This window comes from Argiope bruennichi, chromosome 8 (genome assembly GCF_947563725.1).
Source record: "Argiope bruennichi chromosome 8, qqArgBrue1.1, whole genome shotgun sequence".
Classification (NCBI taxonomy): domain Eukaryota; kingdom Metazoa; phylum Arthropoda; class Arachnida; order Araneae; family Araneidae; genus Argiope; species Argiope bruennichi.
This window is the reverse complement of record NC_079158.1, coordinates 105,697,668-105,718,679: the sequence shown is the minus strand read 5'-3', so window position 1 is coordinate 105,718,679 and position 21,012 is coordinate 105,697,668. Positions and strand designations below refer to the sequence as shown.

The window sequence follows — 21,012 nt, the reverse complement described above, 5'->3', positions numbered from 1 at the left end:
TCTAATTTTAAAAAAAATAAGGAAAATTAATAAGAATGCACAATTAAGCACTGATTTGGTCATTTTTTTAGCTTCCATTGTTAATTTCATATTTATATTCAAATTTTAGTAATTGTTAAAGCATGTATTATTGATATGCGTTTTGAAAATGTATCTGAGAAGCGTTATTTAAAATTTATTCTAAAATGTGATAAAAAAAAATCATGTCAATTTATTTTTAATGTTTCTTCAAGGTTCCAGCATAACTTTCTTCGATCCAGAGCTTAAGATTAATTTTAACAGCTTTATGTACAGAATGCTGGTAAGTTTAATTTTCTTCATTTAGCATCTAAATAATTCTCTAAAACTGAATTTAATTTTTTAATCGAATATTTATTCACTAATAATTTTATTCCATATGATTTTCTCATAGGCAATCGATATACCATATGGACTTTCATCTCAGACAACTGATGCAAGTAAGTATGAAACCTATTTTATTTAATTTAATTTATCAACTTTTACTGGCGCAGTTTAGCCAAGATTGGCTCTTGTGCCATTAAACCTCATAAACCTTATCAACTTTTACACTGAAACAGATAAATGTCACGTAAATAAAAAAAATTGAAAATTTGAATCTCTAGTCAGAAAATCATAACATAAAAATGTTTAAAGATAAATTCGGCTATCTTCGTGTTATTTTATAACTATACAGCAGCGATGATGAGCACATTATGCACACATTTAATATTGTTATAAAGCACGTAAATATAAATCTAGTAACTAAAACAATGAAAAGCATTGTCGACAAATATATTCCGAAATGTTAAAATTTATTAAAATTAGGGGAAGTGTGTGAGAATAAACTTATTATCATTGAAAATCTCTTTTTTTAATTTAAAATGGTGAAAAAAAATAAGTTTTACGCAATACCATGTACTGAAATAATTAGGATAAAAAATTGAAATTTTGAAAAAAATTTATGTAAAAATTAAATTAAAATTTTAAAGATTATTTTTCATAAAAGTAATTACTTATCACTCAAGAATTAATTTCTTGCCAATTTTTGTAGTTTTAGTTCGAACGCTTTGTCGTGTAGAAAGTTTTGAACGATTTTTCCCCTTTCAAGCATGGAACAACCTGTAAAATTTCTAATCTATCAACACTGTCGGTTTAAAAAGGCAGAACGTATGAAACACAGTCACAACAACGTTTCGTACGCGGGCTATGCACTTAACGCTTGCTCTGTACAGTCGTGGATTAAAGGGAAGGGGGGGAAGGAGCCATCCAGCTTTGACGATAAGTTTTGGGGGGACCTCCATTCCTTTGATATTGCTTCAAGTGGAGTCCGGGCCACGGTGGCCTAGTGGTAAGGTCTGGCTTTTGGAACCAGAAGGTTTCAGGTTCGAGACCCGATTCCACGGAAGAACCGTCATGTAAGCGGGTCTGTTGCACGTTAAATCCGTCGGTACCGAACGTCCTCTTGCTCCTGTGGTGTGAAAGTTTGAAGAAAGGGTGCCAACTCAAGTGTCATCCTCGTCATATGAATATGGTTCAGAATTACGAGGTCCGTCCCAAAATTGCTCTAGTGTTTCTTTAAAACGGGACTTGAATATAACTAAACTAAAGTTGCAGTGGAGTCGTCATGAATTCTGGGTTGAATACTGAATGGCATGAAATATTTGTAAATGACAAGCTTACATTTAATTGCATAGTTCTAAATGCTTCTGAAGTTCTTTCTTGAACTTCATGTTTCATTCATTGGAAGAATGTTCCTAAAGAAAATGTTTTAAGAGTTTTTACCATGTCGAATTTTTTCCCTCCTTTTGATTAATTTTTAGTTGGAATTTTTAATTATTCGAAATAAACAATGATTTTTTACATCTGAATGTTTCTAAGCTTCTAATTTCTTCTCACAGTCATGTACCATTTTTCCAAACTGATGTCCAAACCCACCGATGTTGAAAAATTTATTGAAGCTCATAGAGATATCTCTGATTTCAAGATTTTAACCCAGGTAACGACATTTCTTAAATATGATATCTACTGCTTCAATTACTGGTCTATTTTAACTTTAGTTAAAAATAAAATTAATCCCAGAAGAATTTTAAATATAATGAAGTTTTTGTTGATAAAAGCTAATTATAATTTAACCCTTATGTTCATTTTGTATAGTATACCATACATACAACTTTATAAAAATATACAACCACTATAAAATAATTTTTAACTTAGTTTTATTAAATGATTTTTATTACACGATTTTTTATTTATTTTTTGATGTTTTTTATAGAGTAAAGAAGCTACCTATATACATTTTTTTTTTTTTTTTTTTTTTTTGCTTTTCTTCAAAAAAGCAATCTTGCCACGATAAGGATTAATATAAGATTCCTGTAGCTTTAACAGTAATTAAGAATTCTCACATCATAATGTGCCCAAATTCAAGAAATATTTTTGTAAAAGAAAACATTTTTTGTTTGTTTGTTTCCAATCGTTAATTTTCTGATCTGAGGGTTAAGGGATTTTCAAAATGCCAAGATGAATGATCGCTTTAACTCAATTTTTAGAAAGTTAAAAACATTCAACAATATATATATTCTTTTATTTTGATTATATCGCCTTAAGAAAATATTTTTTTTTTCAATTGGAAAGACATTTGAAAATATAAAAGTGCAATTCATAGCCTGGCATTTTGTAAATTATTTTAAATTTCTCAATATCATATATATATTTTTTACAGATCTATTCACAATTTTTGGAATAATGCATTGAATTGCAATGAAGAATGCACTTTTCTGCAAAAAAATAATAAATAACATTATTATATTCAAATAAATGTGCAAATACTAATGAAAATATGAGCAGACATTTAAAATCAGCTATAGTTATTATAAATCACATTCATCAAAGGATATTTTCGATAAAAAAAAAAAGATAGGGCACATTAACATGATACCCTAGAAAATTTAATATGAGTAGAATTTAAGAATAACTGTTAGAAAATTCTTTAAAAAGACCAATGACTAAGACTGCCACCATTGATCAAATAATTAAGATGATTAATCAGTGGCTTTCAAGAAAAATTATGATGGGGGTGGTGATTTTTTCTTCTTTCTTCTCTCTTTATTATTTTTCGGGAGATTCTCTCAAACTGGTGCAAAGAATATCTACACCCCTTTGTTACATCGATGCTGATCATATTTCTAACGTCCGAGATTCGTGACTGTTTACAGAATTCTACATTGTATTCTTAAAGTAGAACATTATAATTACAATAGACAGAAAATCAAACCGAATTCCAAGTTTCTGATGTCAAAAATACTGCACCAGAATATGTTTAGAAACATCTCTCAACTATGCCTGAAATTTATTTTATTCTTTGATTTCATAATAACTAGTTAGTGATATTTAACGTTTTCTTCATTTCACCTTATTTCCGTTATAGGGAATATCAGCTGGTGAGCAAGATGACATCATTTTTGAGATGTTTAATCCGTATATTAAGGAGTTAGAAAAGGATACAAGTGAGTTGATATTTTAAAAACGTAAAATTATAATAATGTGTAAATTATAATGAAAATTAAAATATTTTTGTTATTTCGTTGATTAATAAAAAAAACTATTTTAATGGTACATAATAAATATTTAGCTAAATTTGCTTCGCTTAAAACTGCAATGATTTCTTTGAAGTAAACATTTGATATCTTTCAAAGTTGAAACATTTTTTTAAAAATGAAATCAAATCCTGTAACGTCGCAATCTTATAACAAATATCATTGGCGTATTTAGGTATTTCGTGGTCCTAAGAAGTAGATACCATGAGACCTTTCTTTTAATTAATTTGTCACTTTAATTTCTTAGTTAGACATATTTTTTAACTTAATCAATGTATTAATGATTTATTTTAAATTCATTTTTTTATTTTAATAGGTTATAAAAATTCATATGGATTTATATATCTATTTTGATGCTTCTTGGCCGGTTCTGACCCTTGTGCTATAAAAAAAATCAGTTATCTTATTTATAATGACTCGTAGCTGCGCGATAACCACATTTGTATACACAATCATTTAAACCAAATGCCAATTTTTATAAATACCGTGATATCAAAATATAATTAAACAATTAGGAACCTGATTAATTACAGTTGAGAAAAAGCTAATGACATCCTAAAATTCTCAATTTGTAGACTTTATACTTGTCACAAATTTATTTACTTGGTAATTAGGCTGATAACATCTTTTTATTTGACACGCATTTATTTAACACTTCTCAGCTCAAAGATACTAGGTCTAGTCGAAAATTTACCATAGAAAAATCTCTAACAGAAAAGAGAGCATCTTCTTTAGAGGTATCATGATGCTGTGTCATTTGCTTTTCTATTGCAGAATGCACGGGAGATACGACACAGCACAGACATAACAATAACGCTATAATTTAATCTAAACTTGAATATGATCTTTTTTTTTTTTTTTTAGTTCAAATTGATCTTAGCAACGCAGCAATGGCGGTATATCAACATGCTACTAAAGAAGTTGCTTTTAACAAGTTCATGGTAAGATTGTCTTTTTACATCTTTATTAAAAAGCTATATAAAAACTAAAAAATGCTTTATTTCTTGCATTACATTTATCTAACTACAGATAAATTTGGATAAACGAAAGCTGGCTGAACTAATGTAGGACTTCGAATTTTCCAAAAATTTGAACTGAATAAAAGAAGGTCCCATTAACATTTAAAGACCAGAGATTGCTACTGAATTTTTCGAGTCATCCTTGGCGAGTTATTTGGCGATTAATCCATGGCATGCGTTAACAGTATCCAAAATTCGAATTTGTGTGTTAAACACGTTTTTTTTCAACCAATTGAAGACAAGAATTTGACACAAAACTGCACTTGCAGTCACAAAATACCATGCCAAATTTGATATATTTAAGGCACTGCGTTTTTGAACTATCGCATTTACATTTTTCTGAAAATACAGACTGACAGACAGTCAACCCATTGTTGGATTTGGCTTAAAATTTGACTGGTGTCTACTACATAACTACTATTAACTTTCAACAGGTGTCTACTACTTAACTTTCTTCATTTTGTAATTATCGTGTTAATTATATTCGAACAGCCGAAATTCCTCTGAAAAGACTTTATACAAAATTGACAGAAATCTCCATATTTGATGTAAAGACCGTTACTACATTTCATCCGTCTAGCTCAAAGCGCTTTTCAGGTGTTTTTGTCACAGATAGACAGACTGACATTTTCTAAAAATTTGTTTATCGAACTCAGAGAGGTCTAAAATATGGAGATTCATCAAAATATCGAGTTCGACTTTTTTTTTTTTTTTTTTTTTTACTTTTACTATACTTTCTCTATATTACGTATATGAGAAAATAAAAAATCTGAAATGTTTTTGTACGTTATTTTTTTTTTTTTTTTTACATAAATGTTATTTGAAAATAGAAAAATATTACTATAAATGTTATTACTTTAAGAAAAAAAAAAGTCTTAAAACATAGATACCTTAAGAAAAGAAATCCATTCAATTTGTTACATAAAGTTAATTTGATTATTAATTAATTTTGCTAATTAATGAATAATTAACAAATCGAAACAGTTCGTTGTATTTTGAGATAAGACATTAAAACAACTAGGTTTTTATTTCTTCGAAAATTTTGGTGAGAAGATGTATTGGTGCATTTCTACTGCAAAATAATAATTAATTGGCATCCATAATTGATTTGTTTATTAAATATACAATACATAACCAAAGTTTTTGTAAATACCTTTAGTGATTTCTGATATTATTAAAAGATAAGAGGTTCAATCAGTGGGGATAAAATAGATGGTCTTAAATATTTGAAAATTGATGACTAGTAACGGTAGTAAATATTCCTCTCGTAGCCTTAGAAAATGTTAAAGTATCGATTATAGAATTTTTAAAACCGTTGTTACAGTAGAAAATAAAGAATATTTTTACGAACCTTCCGCTGCTATATTATAGTATAATATGGTAATGAGTGAATAAACATTGATTTATCATTTATCATAACATCACCGATATCTACTACAAATACATTTCTTCTCGTATAAAATCTGCTTGTTTATGTTTTCTTTGCCTATTATCACATATTTGCAATATATTTTAAAATTATTTTAATATACCCCATATAATTCGAATTGTTTTATCAATAACCGTAAAGATAAATGTTCTAATTTTGAACACAATTCCAAAAGAAATTTTTATCTCTATTGGAAATACATTTCACAAAATATGAAGAGATTCAAATCAAGACGGTGATTAGCTCCAATGGTTCTTGGTGGATTGAGGACAGAATATGAACTTTACAGCAGCATAAGATAAGTTGCTGATTTATATCAATAATGTAGATGAACTCAGCTAAACCGAACGTTTTTTATTCCAATGCTTATTCAAATATTTTTCTCTGAACCCACGAACTTCCGAAAAGCGTGGTGCTGTTAAATAATTTGTAATTCGAATTTGTTTTGATTAATTCCAAGTCAAGACAATTAATTTAAAAAAATTATTTTTATATCTGAAAAATGTTTATTAGTTATAAAATATGCCGATACATTGTACCCTCTATGATCGTAAGTGAACTTTTAATGGCTTTAACCTTAATTCATTTAGTTTCTTTTACTATTTAATAAGATGGTACTTTTTTGCTATGAATATAAATAAATCATCAGGATACTTGAAAACATTTTTCATTTGATATAAATAATAATAGTATATTAACAACAAACTATGATAAAAACATGCAAGCAAACTAAGAATATATTTAACGAATAAAGCAGAATTTCAAACGATTTATTTTTGATAGCACATCAACGGAATCGAAAATTGAAACATCGCCAGCTAAGGAATCGAAAACTGCTCTTCGGATTATCAATAGGAAAATAAGTTAGAGCACAACAATATATAAAGGGTGCAGTTTCTTGTGTCCAAATATCATTTATTTTTAGAATGTTTTGTCATTTTGATTTAATTGAAAATCCATAAAATATTCGAGATATTTATGCGTTCCACGTAATTTTTAGTATTAATTTATAACAAATATGATGGGTTAATTATTGCTTGTAAAAGTGTTAAGCGTAAAAATGCGATCAAACGGTACACATGGGACTTACGGACAAACGGTAAAGAAAATCACTCATTCTTCCCCCCCCCTTTTGAAAATTTCCAATGTATTTCATTTTAATTTTACTGTTTGTACGAAGTTTTGTTGAAACGAAAAATTCTGTATACAGTTTATAAACATGCAATGGAACTTTTTTATTATATTACCTTGTTATTTGCTTAAATATTAAAAATATTGTAACAAGAATTTAAAACTTTATAATAATTGCTACTTTGTATACTTAAATGACTTTCAATGTATTTATTAATTATGTGTTATTAAACTAATAAATAGGAAAAAAAATATTTTTTACTGGATGTTTTTTAGAATTAGTGTTTTTAATTCGAATTTGCTAATAAATTGAATTTTTACTGTTGTCCATCAGATTAGAGCCATCCAGGATTCCCGAAAATGTCAAACTAATGAAAATAATATTTTTCATTTTTTTATTATAAATAATTCCCCAAGATAGTCTCCCTTCTCTTCGGTATCTACACCTGAAAAGAAATCCCCAATTAGTGAAACAGGTATCCGTCTGGTTCGAGGTAGGCATGAAATTAAGGTTCGAAGGCAGTTAAAAGTGATGTTAAAAATTCCGACAACACAAAATGTATATAAAAAAAAATTAAGTTGCAGAATGTGATTTACTGAAATAATAAAAAAAATAATAAATTCGTATAAAATACTCACGAAATTATAAAAAAAAAAAGAAGGGATGGATTGAAACCCTGTAATTGATTGATAAAGTGTCGTCGCATTCCGCCAAATTGATTGATAAATGTCCCGCATTCCGCCAAATTGATTGATAAATTTCCCGCATTCCGCCAAACATTTTCCACATTTAAATACTAGTCACACACGTCTTCTCAAAAGATATGGCTTCAAAAAGTTCCATTAGAATTTTCCATGCTTTGAAAATTTAAACATATCTGGAAATAGTATGATTCCTTTCAAAGCTACTCGTTTCTACGCTTTTATTTAAAGCACGATTATAAAATGGTTTCATTATTTCTTTAATTCGTTTTGCAATGAATAACAAATATTCACAAATAGAGCTTCATTTCCCGAGCATTTAGCTTTAAGTACTTATCTTTAGAAAGATTTTCTTCTGATATAATTTTATATTTCAAAACGGATAAGTGGCTGAAAAATGGCATCCTTGGGAGAACGATAAATGGCACAGAAAATCAGACTGCTGATTCAAAAGAAGCAGAAATTACTCTGGAGAAACCTGATGATGATCACGAGGAAGTGCAGGCGGACAACCACAAAGCGATTAAATGGTTTGTCCAGGTAAGAAATGAAGTTGACATTGCTCAAAGAAAACCACTTAAAAGCCTCAATAAATCTTTGAAGCAGAGAAGGTATTCTAACGAATATTAAAAGGATTTTAAAAAACAGGAGAAGATATTATCAAGCAGCAATATGAAGCCATCCTTTCTAATTCGTCATTTAGGGCCAAACATCTATTTTATGAAGAAATATCCGATTACTAGTGACTCTCGAATAACCCTAATCGAACTTCTTGTTTGATATTTGGAAACAAGAAAGTTTGATATTCGCTAATAAGAATGAAGTTAAAGCATTGTACAAAATTAGTTATCATTTTGATAAAAGTGATGAAAAAAGTCATACAATTGCAGGATATAGGATATTACTTTACAACAATGTTCTTTATGTTCAAACAAGGAAACCTTAACCATTCTTTTTTTTTTTTTTTCCTTTGTAAAGAACACAGTTTCTTGGAGATTTAAGGACTATCTACTGTCCTTAAATCTATTATAACTGAGAAAATAAACCACTGGATGTGGGCTCCTCAAAAACCTTCTCATATTCTTTAATAAAGGTGTTGTCGCGGAGGACACTTTGAATATCATTGTCGTACATTAGTTACAAAATATTACCTTTAGAGTGAATTTAGTATTTTTACAGAATCTATCGCGTCATCCTTGGAGAGTCATTTGGCGATTAATCCCTGGCATGCGGTTAATAGTATTTGAAACCAAATTTGTGTTTTAGACAAGTTTTCCTCAAACAATTGAAATAAAAATGTGACATAAAACTGCATTTGTAGTCACAAAATCTCATACCAAATTTGATATATTTAAGTCATTGCAACTTTGAGCTATCGCGTTTACATGGTTCTAAAAATACAGAGAGACAGATGCTCAATTCCTTATTTATTGAATTTGGTTCAAAATGTGATAGATGTCTAGACTATAGATATTAATTTTGTGGATTGAACTTTCTCTGTCTAGCTCTCTTCGTTTTATGGGTATCAAGTTAAATTATATTCGAATAGCTTGTTAGACAGGCTTCCTCTGAGCGTATATTGTTCAAAATTTGAAAGAAATCTGCAAATTTCGTATAAAGGCCGTTCACCAAATTTCAACCATCTAGCTGAAAGCGTTTTTGAGTTACCTTTGTCACAAACAGATGGGTATTTTCCAAAAATATTTTTTTCGAACTCAATGAGGTCTAAAAAGTGGAGATTCGTCAAAATCTGGAGTTCGAATTTTTTGACGATTACTTTAATTTCTCTATACTACGTATACAAGAAAGTAAAAAGAGAATGGAACTGTGTACTTAAGCCAACCTTGAATTTTTTTTTTAAGTAAACAGCTCGCCAAATGTATTAATTTAAATAATTTTATCAAGGAGACATTTGATTAATTTATTAGTGTTTGATGCGATTTTTATGAAATCCAAAAACATACATGTAAATCTTATCAAAAGATAGTGTAACGTTACTCTAAAAAAAGATAAAAAATTATCTTTTAGACAGTATTTATAAAATACAGTGGTGCAGATAAATGAATTTTAAATACATTCAACTAGTTTACTTTTCCTCTGAAAATAAAAATAAAAAATTATTGAACCTTCGGCAGATTTTTTTAATATGATTTCTGGGTACAGGGAAAGAAAATACGCAATATAAGAGCACTGAAATAATGAATACATTCATGAAACCTTAATCGGTAAAAATAACATCATCACCTTTTGAGAGTATTAAAAATAAATATCACAGTAAATTTGACTCAAGTTTCACATATCAAATTAAATCTGTTTTTCTTTTGAACCTAATTTTATAAAACTCAGTTCCATGAGAATGGCTTTAGACTGTCTTCTACTTAAATGGTTGATTGTCATAATTAATAATTATGAGCTTCCATTATAAATAAACGCAAAATTATTTCAATGTTATTTTTCTTTTTCATTTACTTGGAAGTAAGAAAAGATATAAAAAATTGAATGACATGGAAAATAAACTTTAATTCTTCATATATTACGTAATAAGTTCAATCTAGTTATTTGTCTTTTAATCTAATTTAAGATTTTAAAATTATTATTAAATTTTTCTTTGCGCGTAAGGATACCTGGGAGGGAGTAAATATAAAAGTACGGGATATTCAAAAATAGCTAGGCCAATCAAGGGGTACAAGAGAAAAATAAATGTTAGAAACTTTGGCACTTGAACATAAATTAAAATTGTACTTTAATTAATAACTAATGAAGTTGATAGCATGTAATTAAAAAAATTTCCAATGATTACATCATCAATGAACATAATATATATCCTAATCGTTTCAGATGATAGAAAAATCTCCATAAAATTAAGCGCATTTTCGTTTTTAGTTTGAAACTTACTTCCGAAAATACCTATAAACAGTGTTTAAAATTAAAGTATTCTGTTTAGATATGTTATTTGCTTTTAAATAAATCAAGACTCTATTCAGGACTATTTAATTGAAAATGATGAAAGTTAAATTTGCCCCTAACTTGCTCAAAAAGAATTAAAACTAGCTCTTAAAATCAATCCTATATTTGCTATAGCGGAATGAATCTTATAGTAATTTATTTTAGTCACAATTCAATAGATTTTTGCCAACAGGAAAATGGAATAGACAGATAAATATCCTAAATAAATAAAAAGAGAAATATGTTTCTTTTTTCAGTAAATTGGAATTTAATATTGTTCCTTTTTCTAAAAGCTGTGCATCAAATATTATTTATATTGGTTTTTGCTGAAGTATTGTTTAAAGTCTAAAAATAAAATTCTTAGAGGCTAATATGAGAAAACTTTGAAAAAATTTAGATTGGCTACTAAAAAATGGTAGTGGCATCAGATGTTCGCCAGATTTTAAATATTTTTAAGCAAAAATTCTTCAAAATCATAGTAGGTGAAAAAAAACACCCGATTTTGTGATTATGTAAAAGCTTGCTTCAAATCTTGAAAAGTTTTATTGTAAATTTTCTTCAACTTTCGAAATATTTACCATTAAAATATTTGATATTCATGTGAATATGCAAATAATAATCATATTAAAAAAGAGAAATTATTTAAAAACTTAGTTTATTTGCATTAATTTTATGTGTCGTTTTAATTTTAATTGTTTAAATGAAATTTTCTATTTCACAGTTGTCCTTTAACCTCATCCTTTTCTTTATTTTTTTCAGCGTGGCGATGTACAGATTCTAGAAAAACGCTTTGTTGGTGTCAGAGACAGTAAGCGTTTAAGTGCATTTTATTCTTAATATAGAATATATTTAATTTTTCGATCAATTAATTGATGTTAATTTTTTGGTTAATCAATAAGTCAAAATTGTAACACGGTTATTCTTAACAAAAAGGATAGACATATAAATAATTTATAAATATCAAATACGATAGCAGCGTCGAAGAAAATTTGTGAAAAATATTTATAAATTATTCTTCTAAATAAAAAGAAAAAAAATCTGAATTGGAATTACATGCAAAATAATAGAAATTAAAAGTTTTAAATTATATTATCCACAGTGAAACACTTCTCTTTAACGGTGATCAAACATATAAATGAATTTTTAAATAATTTACAATAAAATAAATGTAAAAAAACTGAAATAAATAAATTTAATATTGGCAAAAATAGGTTTTCTTTCACTTCCCTTACTTTTGGCAGTTCGTATTAAAAAGAATTCAAGTATTAGGAGAGAACCATAAAAAAAATGTATAAAACGCTTGGAGCAGTTAAAACATCGAATATTCATTGCTGAAATTCAGATTCACAGTTAAAGAAACATCAGTATCAGAATACTTAATTAGTAGTATATTTATTTGTACTAACTTGAAAATTTCATAAAAATAGTCATGCGCCTTAAAAAATTTTATCCCTTTTTGATGCAAAAAATTTCAGAATTGAATGGCGGAAAAAAATGACTTTAAAAATGATCATAGTAGAATTTTCTTTGAATAGAGAGAATTTGAATGGAATTTTTTTAAAAATGTGATTTAATTAAAAATTAGGCCTAATCGTAGTAATTGGGCATAGTAGTTAGTTTGCAGCTACAGTAAAAAATTATTTTCTTTTTTAAAAAAATAGTCTAAAATTCTCCATAATTGTAAGTTAAATCTTCTTTTTCTTCAAACATTCAGCATTTTTTTCTTTCGTTGAATTCTCAATTTTCAATTGTGAATTTTACAATTCACTTTTACAGGTGGTAATTAATTAGTGCTTTTTTGATCTGGAAATATTTTCATAAACAAAAATCTTTAGATCGTCTTGAATATGATTGCCACTATTCATTTGCAATTTATTCAGCACACTTAATATTTCAAACCTTCCTTCATGAAATTGAAGGTTAGCTATATAGTCCCATAAGGACACAGTTAGGAGCTCAATAAAATGTTGTTCCGGATGTGTATTCCAAAGCAATTAAAAATCTTCACTAACATTTTGCGTCATTCCACATAGGCATTTCTTCAGCAACTTTTGTTACAGAGTTGCATATATACTAGATTTATAATATTTTGAAGAAGTCCAATTGCTTTTCTAAGAAATGTTCCTCTGCGCCAATTGTTGGCTCCAACTGACATTGTCCTTGCATAAAATGTTTGATCAGCAGGGACAAAAAGCTTTTATACGAGATGTGATCCAAAAAAAAAAAAAAAAAAAAAATACAAGCAGCAATACTTGGAAAGTAGAAATTGTGGATGGGAATATTGTTACCCAGAGTGGAGACAGAGGGCGCTAGTTGTCTTAGACCGGTCGTTCGAGCAGATAATGTTAGTATTGAGACTTGAAACAGCAACAGTAATGGCAAGACATCTAGAGAAGTGGTCTTGCACAGAGTTGTAGCCATGATACGATTTCTATGAGCCAAGAATGTGTCCCTATTGGACATTCACAGACAAATCGCTGAAATGGACGGAGGTCGAAACAATGAGTAGACAACAGATGGCGATATGGTGTCGTTCTTTTGAAGCGAGCAGAGAGATTGCTGGAAACGTTTAGGTGGGAGGTCTGGAGCCACCCCCCATATGGCTTCGATTTGGCTCCCAGTGATTATTTCCTTTTCCCGGTATTGAAGAAACACTTATCCGAAACAAGGTTTATATCAGATGGTGATGTTCAAAAAGGTGCCGAGAACTGGCTCAATAGCCAGGGACCTGATTATTACCAAGACAGGTTAAACAAATGGCCCAGCGGAGTAATAAATGCCACAACAGGTATGGTGATTATGTAGAGAAGTGACCACCACATATGTCTCCTAATTACCATCTGTATCCTGTGTCTGTTGTTGATATTTTTCTTTGCTTTGTAAACATTTTTTGGATTCCCCCTCGTAATTTCCGAATGCATATTTTTATTTTTATTTTAAGTTATCAATATTGCTACGAATTGGAATTTCATAACAGTTGTGTAATTTTCTAATGAAATTATCTGTTAATTTGTTCTTTCTTCCCAATTTGTTTGTTAATTGATTTTTTTTTTCAATTTTTGAAACTAAATTCACATGAAATCGCATAGAAAAGTATAGTGTAAACAAATGCTAGAGAAAGTGTCATTCCACCGAAAAAACGTCAAGAAAGCGGATCTGGTGTTATCTGAGCCATGATCCAATGTCATCCTGCTAGTGTGATATGGATATTTGTAGACGGTTGATAATTCAGGTGTCATCCTCGTCATCTGACGAATCAGTGTACGTAGTCACCTTAAACTGGATAAAAATAGACCTAATATTGTTTTAAAATGAAACGTTAATATAACGAAAATTAGAGAAATTGATGCTGCTTCTAATCAGTAGCAAGAAATTAAGAAAATAGTATTAAAAAGTTAAGGTTGTGCGCTAGTAACCTTAAAAATAATTTTTTTTTTTAACATCAAACGAAGAAAAATGTTTAAAAAAATTAAAAAAGACATTTAATAAAGATTTTAAATTTGCAATTTCGTCGATTTTACAAGGCTAAAGGTGATAGCCTTTTAGCGTTGAAGAATGATAAACAGAGAATAAGAAAAGTGCATTTCACGATTTCTTGGTTATCGCGTTATCGCTTGACGTTCATCGCGTTAGACAGACTTCTATCAATTTTTTTCCATTTATCATTTTGAATTGAACCGTTTTATATCAATTCGAAACTTTTGTACTTATAATGGGCAGGAATACTTCAGTTTCACAGATTATACAAAATCGCTACACCATCTAATATTGCTAATAATCGAAATTTCCTATAATGCTATATAAAATGTAAACATCTCCTTTTCCATTTTTCATCTCACCCCTAGGACGGTGAAAACGAGTCATCGCGAATGCATAAAACAGCAGTAAATTTCCATAATGGAGAATAGTCAGTATCTACATAAAGAATATCAAGCAAAGAATTTTGAAAACCATCATTAACTTGTTCAGGCGTTGTTCCTGTAAAATGTTCGCAACTTTTCACAAACTTAGCGCGCATTTTTTTTTTTTTTTTTAGAAATAAAATTGCAAATTATAGCAAAAATGTAGTTTTCCATCTTCGCCATAATGTTAAACCTCCCAAACCCAGCCATAATGTTCATACCCCACCATCACCAGCACCGAATATTATTTAGTATTATCAGATGTCAATGAAATAGCAATAATATGAATACGAATGATTAATTTTAGTACTTCTAAAGTGGAATTAGAGACATTAATTGCAAATATATTTCATGATATTTTCAAGCACTCAATTAAAATTAGCATAATTTTTTTTTTAAATACAACAGTATAGAATATACGGGATACAACACATTAGAACATACGAGCCTCGATTTAGCATTCGATAATTATGAGGTTAAATCAATTGTCATTGCCTTCTGAATCCTATTATTTTTGCCTTTGCTTTATTCTTTAATTAAATAATTCTAGCAAGAACAATATCCATCTGTTGTCTCCACACTAAATTTTTGTTCACAATTGCATAAATATTATGCACCACTGATAAATATTCCAAGTCGTTTTTGTTCTAATTTCGAGTTTTCTGTGGTTTTCGGGGGGGGGGGCTGAAATCATTTTCTTCCACTTATAAATACGTTTATTCATTTTCACTTTCTTCGTTGTTAATAAAATATCAATTTTTATAAAAATTATTTTTATCGATAACTGAAGAGTAAAATAATCCATATTCCAATTCAAAAACTGGAGGGGGAAAAAAGTGTTCTCCGATTTCTTTTTTTTTAAGTTACATGCAGATGACTTCCTTTTAAATCAAATCTACATGTAAAAGGTGTATAAATCTTCTGATTTTTTTTTTTTTCAATTTTTCATTCGTGATTTCAACATTTGCAATTAAGTGCTTCAAGAATAATTACTGGCCTTCATAATAGCTGCCCTAATGATATTGTACTGTACGAGAATCTACCCCCTCTTTCTCTGAGAAGAAGTCACTGTCTTTCAAAATATTACAACAAGCTCTTTAGCTACAATGATCAGCACAGAACTTCTGCTTATCTTCCTTCATGGCATAACAATAAGCGTTTAAAGAAACACAGCCCTTTTTCCTTCGCAAAAGAGATGGGTCTACGTTCTGGAGATGTGGAACCACATTCCTTAAAGCCTTATTGGAATTTTAAATTCGACCCTGGTCGAATTCATTTCCATACTGATCTCTTGGCCAAGATTAAAGTCAGAGTTACCTGAATTTACTAGACAAATGTCTCTGGAAACAATTCATAGCGTTCCATCTTCGGCTCTGAAAATGTACACTGATGGCAGTAAAGGAGATGACGGCGTTTCTCGTAGTGGCATACACATTTAGACACCTGAAGGAACTACTGATATTTCGTTTAGTAATCCTGTCAACTATTCTGTATTCAGGTCCGAACTTATTGCAATCTATAAGGGACTTCAATGTACCGACACATCCTCTGAAATTGTCTTCGGAGACATTTGGATTTTAACGGACAGTCGTGCCTCTATACAGCACCTGCCTCATTGGAAGAAAGTGGGGGACAAGATTAGCATGAATATCTTAGACCTTATTGCCAGGCTCTCCGCTGAGCACTCTATGCACTTTCAATGGATTCCCTTACATGTTGGTTTAAATAGAATTGAGACAGCGGCTAACTTAGCTAAGACTGCCTCAGCTGACATATTTCATGGTGAAGCAACATTAACTTGTTCTGAAATCTCTTCTATCAAAAAGATGGAGTCGAGTGCACTTTGGAGAGTCAAACCTGCTTACCCTTGGTACTTTGGTAAGAGACCTGGTTGGTGTCACCATCTGGATATCTCTAGAAAACAGCAAACGGCTCTCTCTCGTTTTTTGAATGGACACACCAAATCCCTCACCTTCCAACACGGACGGAGGATCTTTGCTGATTGTCCTTGGTACAAGGCAGATCAAGCCTCCCCCAATCACATTCTTCAATGTTTAAATTTTACGATTTTTGAGATTTTAAGGGATCCACTATTGTTTTTTGGACTTTTTAGAGACCTGGGATTAGAAACAACAACAAAGTTTTCCCCCAGTGCAAGCAATGAAAGATATGAGAATATGTTGGGTTGCATCGTCTATTCTTCTTCCAACATAAAGGATTTTTTAAAGTAACAACAAAAATCGTCAGAGAAAAATGCTTCTCTATGTTATTTCGGAAAAGAAATTAATAAATATTAGCTTAAGATTAGTCTCAAAATTCTCATGAATTACTAACTGATTACCTCATAATTTCAATTTAAAGCAATTTCTTTAAATATTTTACTATTAAAAAATTCATTAATAAATATTTTAGGCTTATTATTTCTTGAATATTAATAAATAACTTACAATCTATTGCTGCTAAAATTATTTTTGAATTATATATATCAATATTTTTTTTTCTTTCTTTCCAGGAAAACCGGGAGCTTACAGAGAATTATGAAGAATTTCATGAATTTGAAAACGATTTTCAAACTTTTAAAAGTTCAATTAAGCATAAGAACCCAGTTAATTAAATACATATGTTTAAAATAATTTAGAAATATTACAGATGCTATATATATCAATGGATGGTGTAATGAAATTTTGATTTTATTAAACTTACATGTAATCTATGTATAGTGTTATGTTTTCTGAAAACAACAACAATATATGACTAATAAGTAAAATTATTGTTCAACATTCTCGCCACTGTCAGTAATTTTTGAAATTCTTAAGTTAAAAAGAATTTAATTTTCTTGTGGCCTTATTCAATTAGATTTTTTTTTCTCAGTTAAGCAACATTCTGTAGAAAGTAAAAGCATCATTTTAAAAGGAAATACCATAATACTCTTCGAAAACCAATACAATCACAGCAAAACAATATTAAAAACTGTAGGGTTAAAATAAAAATAGTTTATCAGAAAATAATTATTAATGTTTCCATATTTTTTTCTTTTCCACTAGCCACTATCATCTCTTTTCTAAATTGCTATAATTATGTAAAGCAATGCTTATTTCTAACCAGAGGTTTCCAACATCATACTGTTGCAAAAATTTTCCTCCTACAATAAATACCGCCGATAAATCGTAATGACGCAGCGCATTTAATTGCTATAGTTCCACAGCTTTCTTGCTGTCTAATCCTCCAATACCGTATTTTGTCGGCGACTCCGACTGCTCACCACACACCGCCTCTGACTATCCACACAACGTCTGACGATACACACGACTTCTTCGGACGATCCACACAACTACCTCGTAGCTTGATAGTTGGGTTGACGGGGCGCCTAGCCCCGGCAGGGGCTTATCCCCGGTAAGGAGAGACTTCACAGTGCTTTGCTGTCTATACTTTGCCGTGGCCGTCTTCGACGAAATTTGGAGATGACGAGTGTCAGGACTCATTGTGATTGTCTGATATTAGGGTGAGGGTGGGGTGGGGGGGGGGTACGCTGCCGTTGGGCTTAGTAAGTTTTTACAACTACCTCGTAGCTTCTGAGTGCCCGTCTTTTATAGTTCCGGGAGGCGGGGCTAGAATCTTCTGACCAATCAGGGCGTACCTGGCTGCATCTCGGTTGTTAGTGGATGGATCTTGAAAGTTCTCGAACTTTCCGGTAATATCCATTTAGTCGCCAAACTCGCCAAATTTATCGCCAAGCTCCAAGTTCATTGATCTCAGCACGTACAGGACCGATCATACAACGGTCTTTCTCGCGATGACTCTATTCGTGCCGGGTAGCAATATTATAGGTTCGTAACAATACTTTTCAACTAATGATAATAAAGATGAGTGTGAGTGTGTGTATTGTATATGTCTTCTGCAAGCCATTTGACCAAGAGTTATTAATCTTGGCCCATATATAACTTAGTTGTAATGTGTACTTTGGAGCTTTTTTTTTTTTTTTTTTTTTTTTTTTGAAATTTGAATTTGAATTTTTCCAAAGCATTTTGGAAAATTTCAGCAATTTTTGACAATAAATTACAAAAATATAGTTGCAAAAAATAATTTTTATATCATTTTAAAATTTTGTAAACTGTATTTTAAATTATACAAATTTTATAATAGTTTTCTTTCTATTTTTAATTTTTTATAAAAATATTCTTAAGATATTTTTTTATATTTCATTGTTGAGTTAAAATTTAAATCACTTTCATTGTTAACACTAATGTTTCATTCTGCCTTTTTTTTTTAACGTGTTGAATGGATATAAAGTATGTTTTTAATAAAATTCTTTCAGAATTAAATTTAATTGCGTCCAAATTTAAACACTGCTACTCTTTCCAGAAAATTATAGAAATGCACAATAAGATGGAAAGAATGCTGTAAGGTTTCTAATATATTATGAGTTATATGTCTAACAAAATCTGAACTTTAAAAATATCTCGTTGAGGAAGCCATTAAGTAAAATTACACAAAATACTTCATTAAAAGTTTAAGCAATGGGGCATTCTTTAGTAATATGAATTGGTCATATGTACATGATACTGATGAATATATGAATGCAGTTCTATGTCTAAACTGCATTTTGCATTCACTTATCTAAGCTTATTTTAAGTTTATCACTTAATTTAAGTGTTAACAAATAAAAATACAAATGCATACTGAACAAGTAAAAGAAAATACAAAAAGAAATGGATTGTTTGAAAATAATCTTGCTTACAGCCTGACTAACACTCTCATGTTTAACTAGAAATAAAGCTTTGTTTTGTACTGGTGAAGATACACAATATTATTTTGCCTTTCAGAATTTAATGCATGAAAATGTTTTGAAAATCAATATTTATATTAAATCTGAGATTAATATAAATGTAACAGTTTAAATGAATGGTACACACTATTCATTATACGGCATAAATAGAAAAGTTAAAAAATGTAAAATATAAAATATATGTTCCAAAAATATAATTTAAAGATTCGGATGATTAAAAAGTTTAATTTTTAAATTGATTAAATCTTTTAAGGACCATATAATTTATAAAAAAAACCAGCTTTTACAATATTTTCTAATTTTATAATCTTATTGTTTTTGAGTAATTAAATTAAACTGGAGAAAATAAATAATGTAATAAACCAAAAAAAAAAAAAAAAAAACTTTGAAAGAAAATTATAGTACAAAAAACTTTTAAAAGTTTTTTTTTTTTTTTTTTTTACTTGGATGGATGAAATTCATTAAATTTCACAATAGCTCTATAAGGACAAAATTCTATTATATACATATAAGTATTATTGCTTTATTTTGTTTACATCACCATATGAAGAAAATTTTATTATTATTATTAAGGTTTGTTCTGTATCTTGGTCACAAATTCAAATTTATTATCTTTTCTAAAAATTATGAGTTTCACAAAACAATTCTTTTTTCTTTAATTGGTTTAAATAGCTTCCTTTAAAGTAGCACCCAACATTTCACATAAAGAATGTATAATAAATTTCAGAAAATTTTATAATGTAAATTTTTCAGAAAATTTTATAATTATTTTTTCCCCCACCATCCCAATTTCCAAAATCAAAAAATTTTAGAAATTGATTATTTATTAATTTTATTTTCTCTATAAAGGCATTTATTAGTTGCAATTATATATAATGAAATTTTTAAAAACAATTTTATTTTAAATTTAAGTTAAATTCAAAATTAGTCTAAACAAATTGATTAAAAAAATGTAAAACTTTTAACAGCACATTAAATATTCTAATACAAGTTTTGCCAGGGTGTGAATTTCAAAGCAAGCAATCTGCTGGAAAAAGAAAATTGATCTGCAAGTGCAAATTTTAGAAGAGGAAAAAAAAAAAAAACTTAGGAAAGTGTAATGTACTGAACTATAAAAGATACTTAATTTCCATTTGAATACATTTGTGTACCCTGTCTTTGTAAATGAAAAAACAAAATCAAATTACCCCGAAAATGCAACAAAAACATCTGGGACCACCCCGAATTTGCAGGCTTCTAGCCAGTTGTTCAAGATGTCAATTTGATAACCTGGCTCCTGCCTATTTTCTAAAAGCAAGGAAATTAAACAAGAAAATAGGAATTTCATTAAGCAAAGAGTTATGTAAGCTTCAACATATTCGATTCAATATCATTTCCAAAGCTTTGGTGTATTGCATATGTATTATAGAAGATTGTTTATTTATTCATTTTATATTAGTAATTTAACAAACATTTTACTTATGTTACCTTTAAATAATAAAAAATATACATTTAACATTTAAGT

General features: G+C 29.2%; 1 protein-coding gene across 2 annotated transcripts; it reads left to right on the top strand.

The window, feature by feature from the left end:
* Positions 1-238: 238 nt before the first annotated feature.
* Positions 239-17,379, top strand: LOC129980512 (uncharacterized). 2 transcript variants are annotated; one of them, XM_056090843.1, is made up of 8 exons: positions 239-301; positions 413-458; positions 1,899-1,996; positions 3,425-3,503; positions 4,458-4,534; positions 8,262-8,414; positions 11,580-11,628; positions 17,235-17,379. In XM_056090843.1, exons 1-8 carry the CDS (start codon positions 287-289, stop codon positions 17,261-17,263), a joined length of 546 nt encoding a protein of 181 aa, XP_055946818.1. In that variant the 5' UTR covers positions 239-286; the 3' UTR covers positions 17,264-17,379. The 2 variants fall into 2 exon arrangements, with proteins under 2 accessions (XP_055946818.1, XP_055946819.1); XM_056090844.1 differs by lacking the exon at positions 8,262-8,414.
* The last annotated feature ends 3,633 nt before the right edge of the window (positions 17,380-21,012 follow it).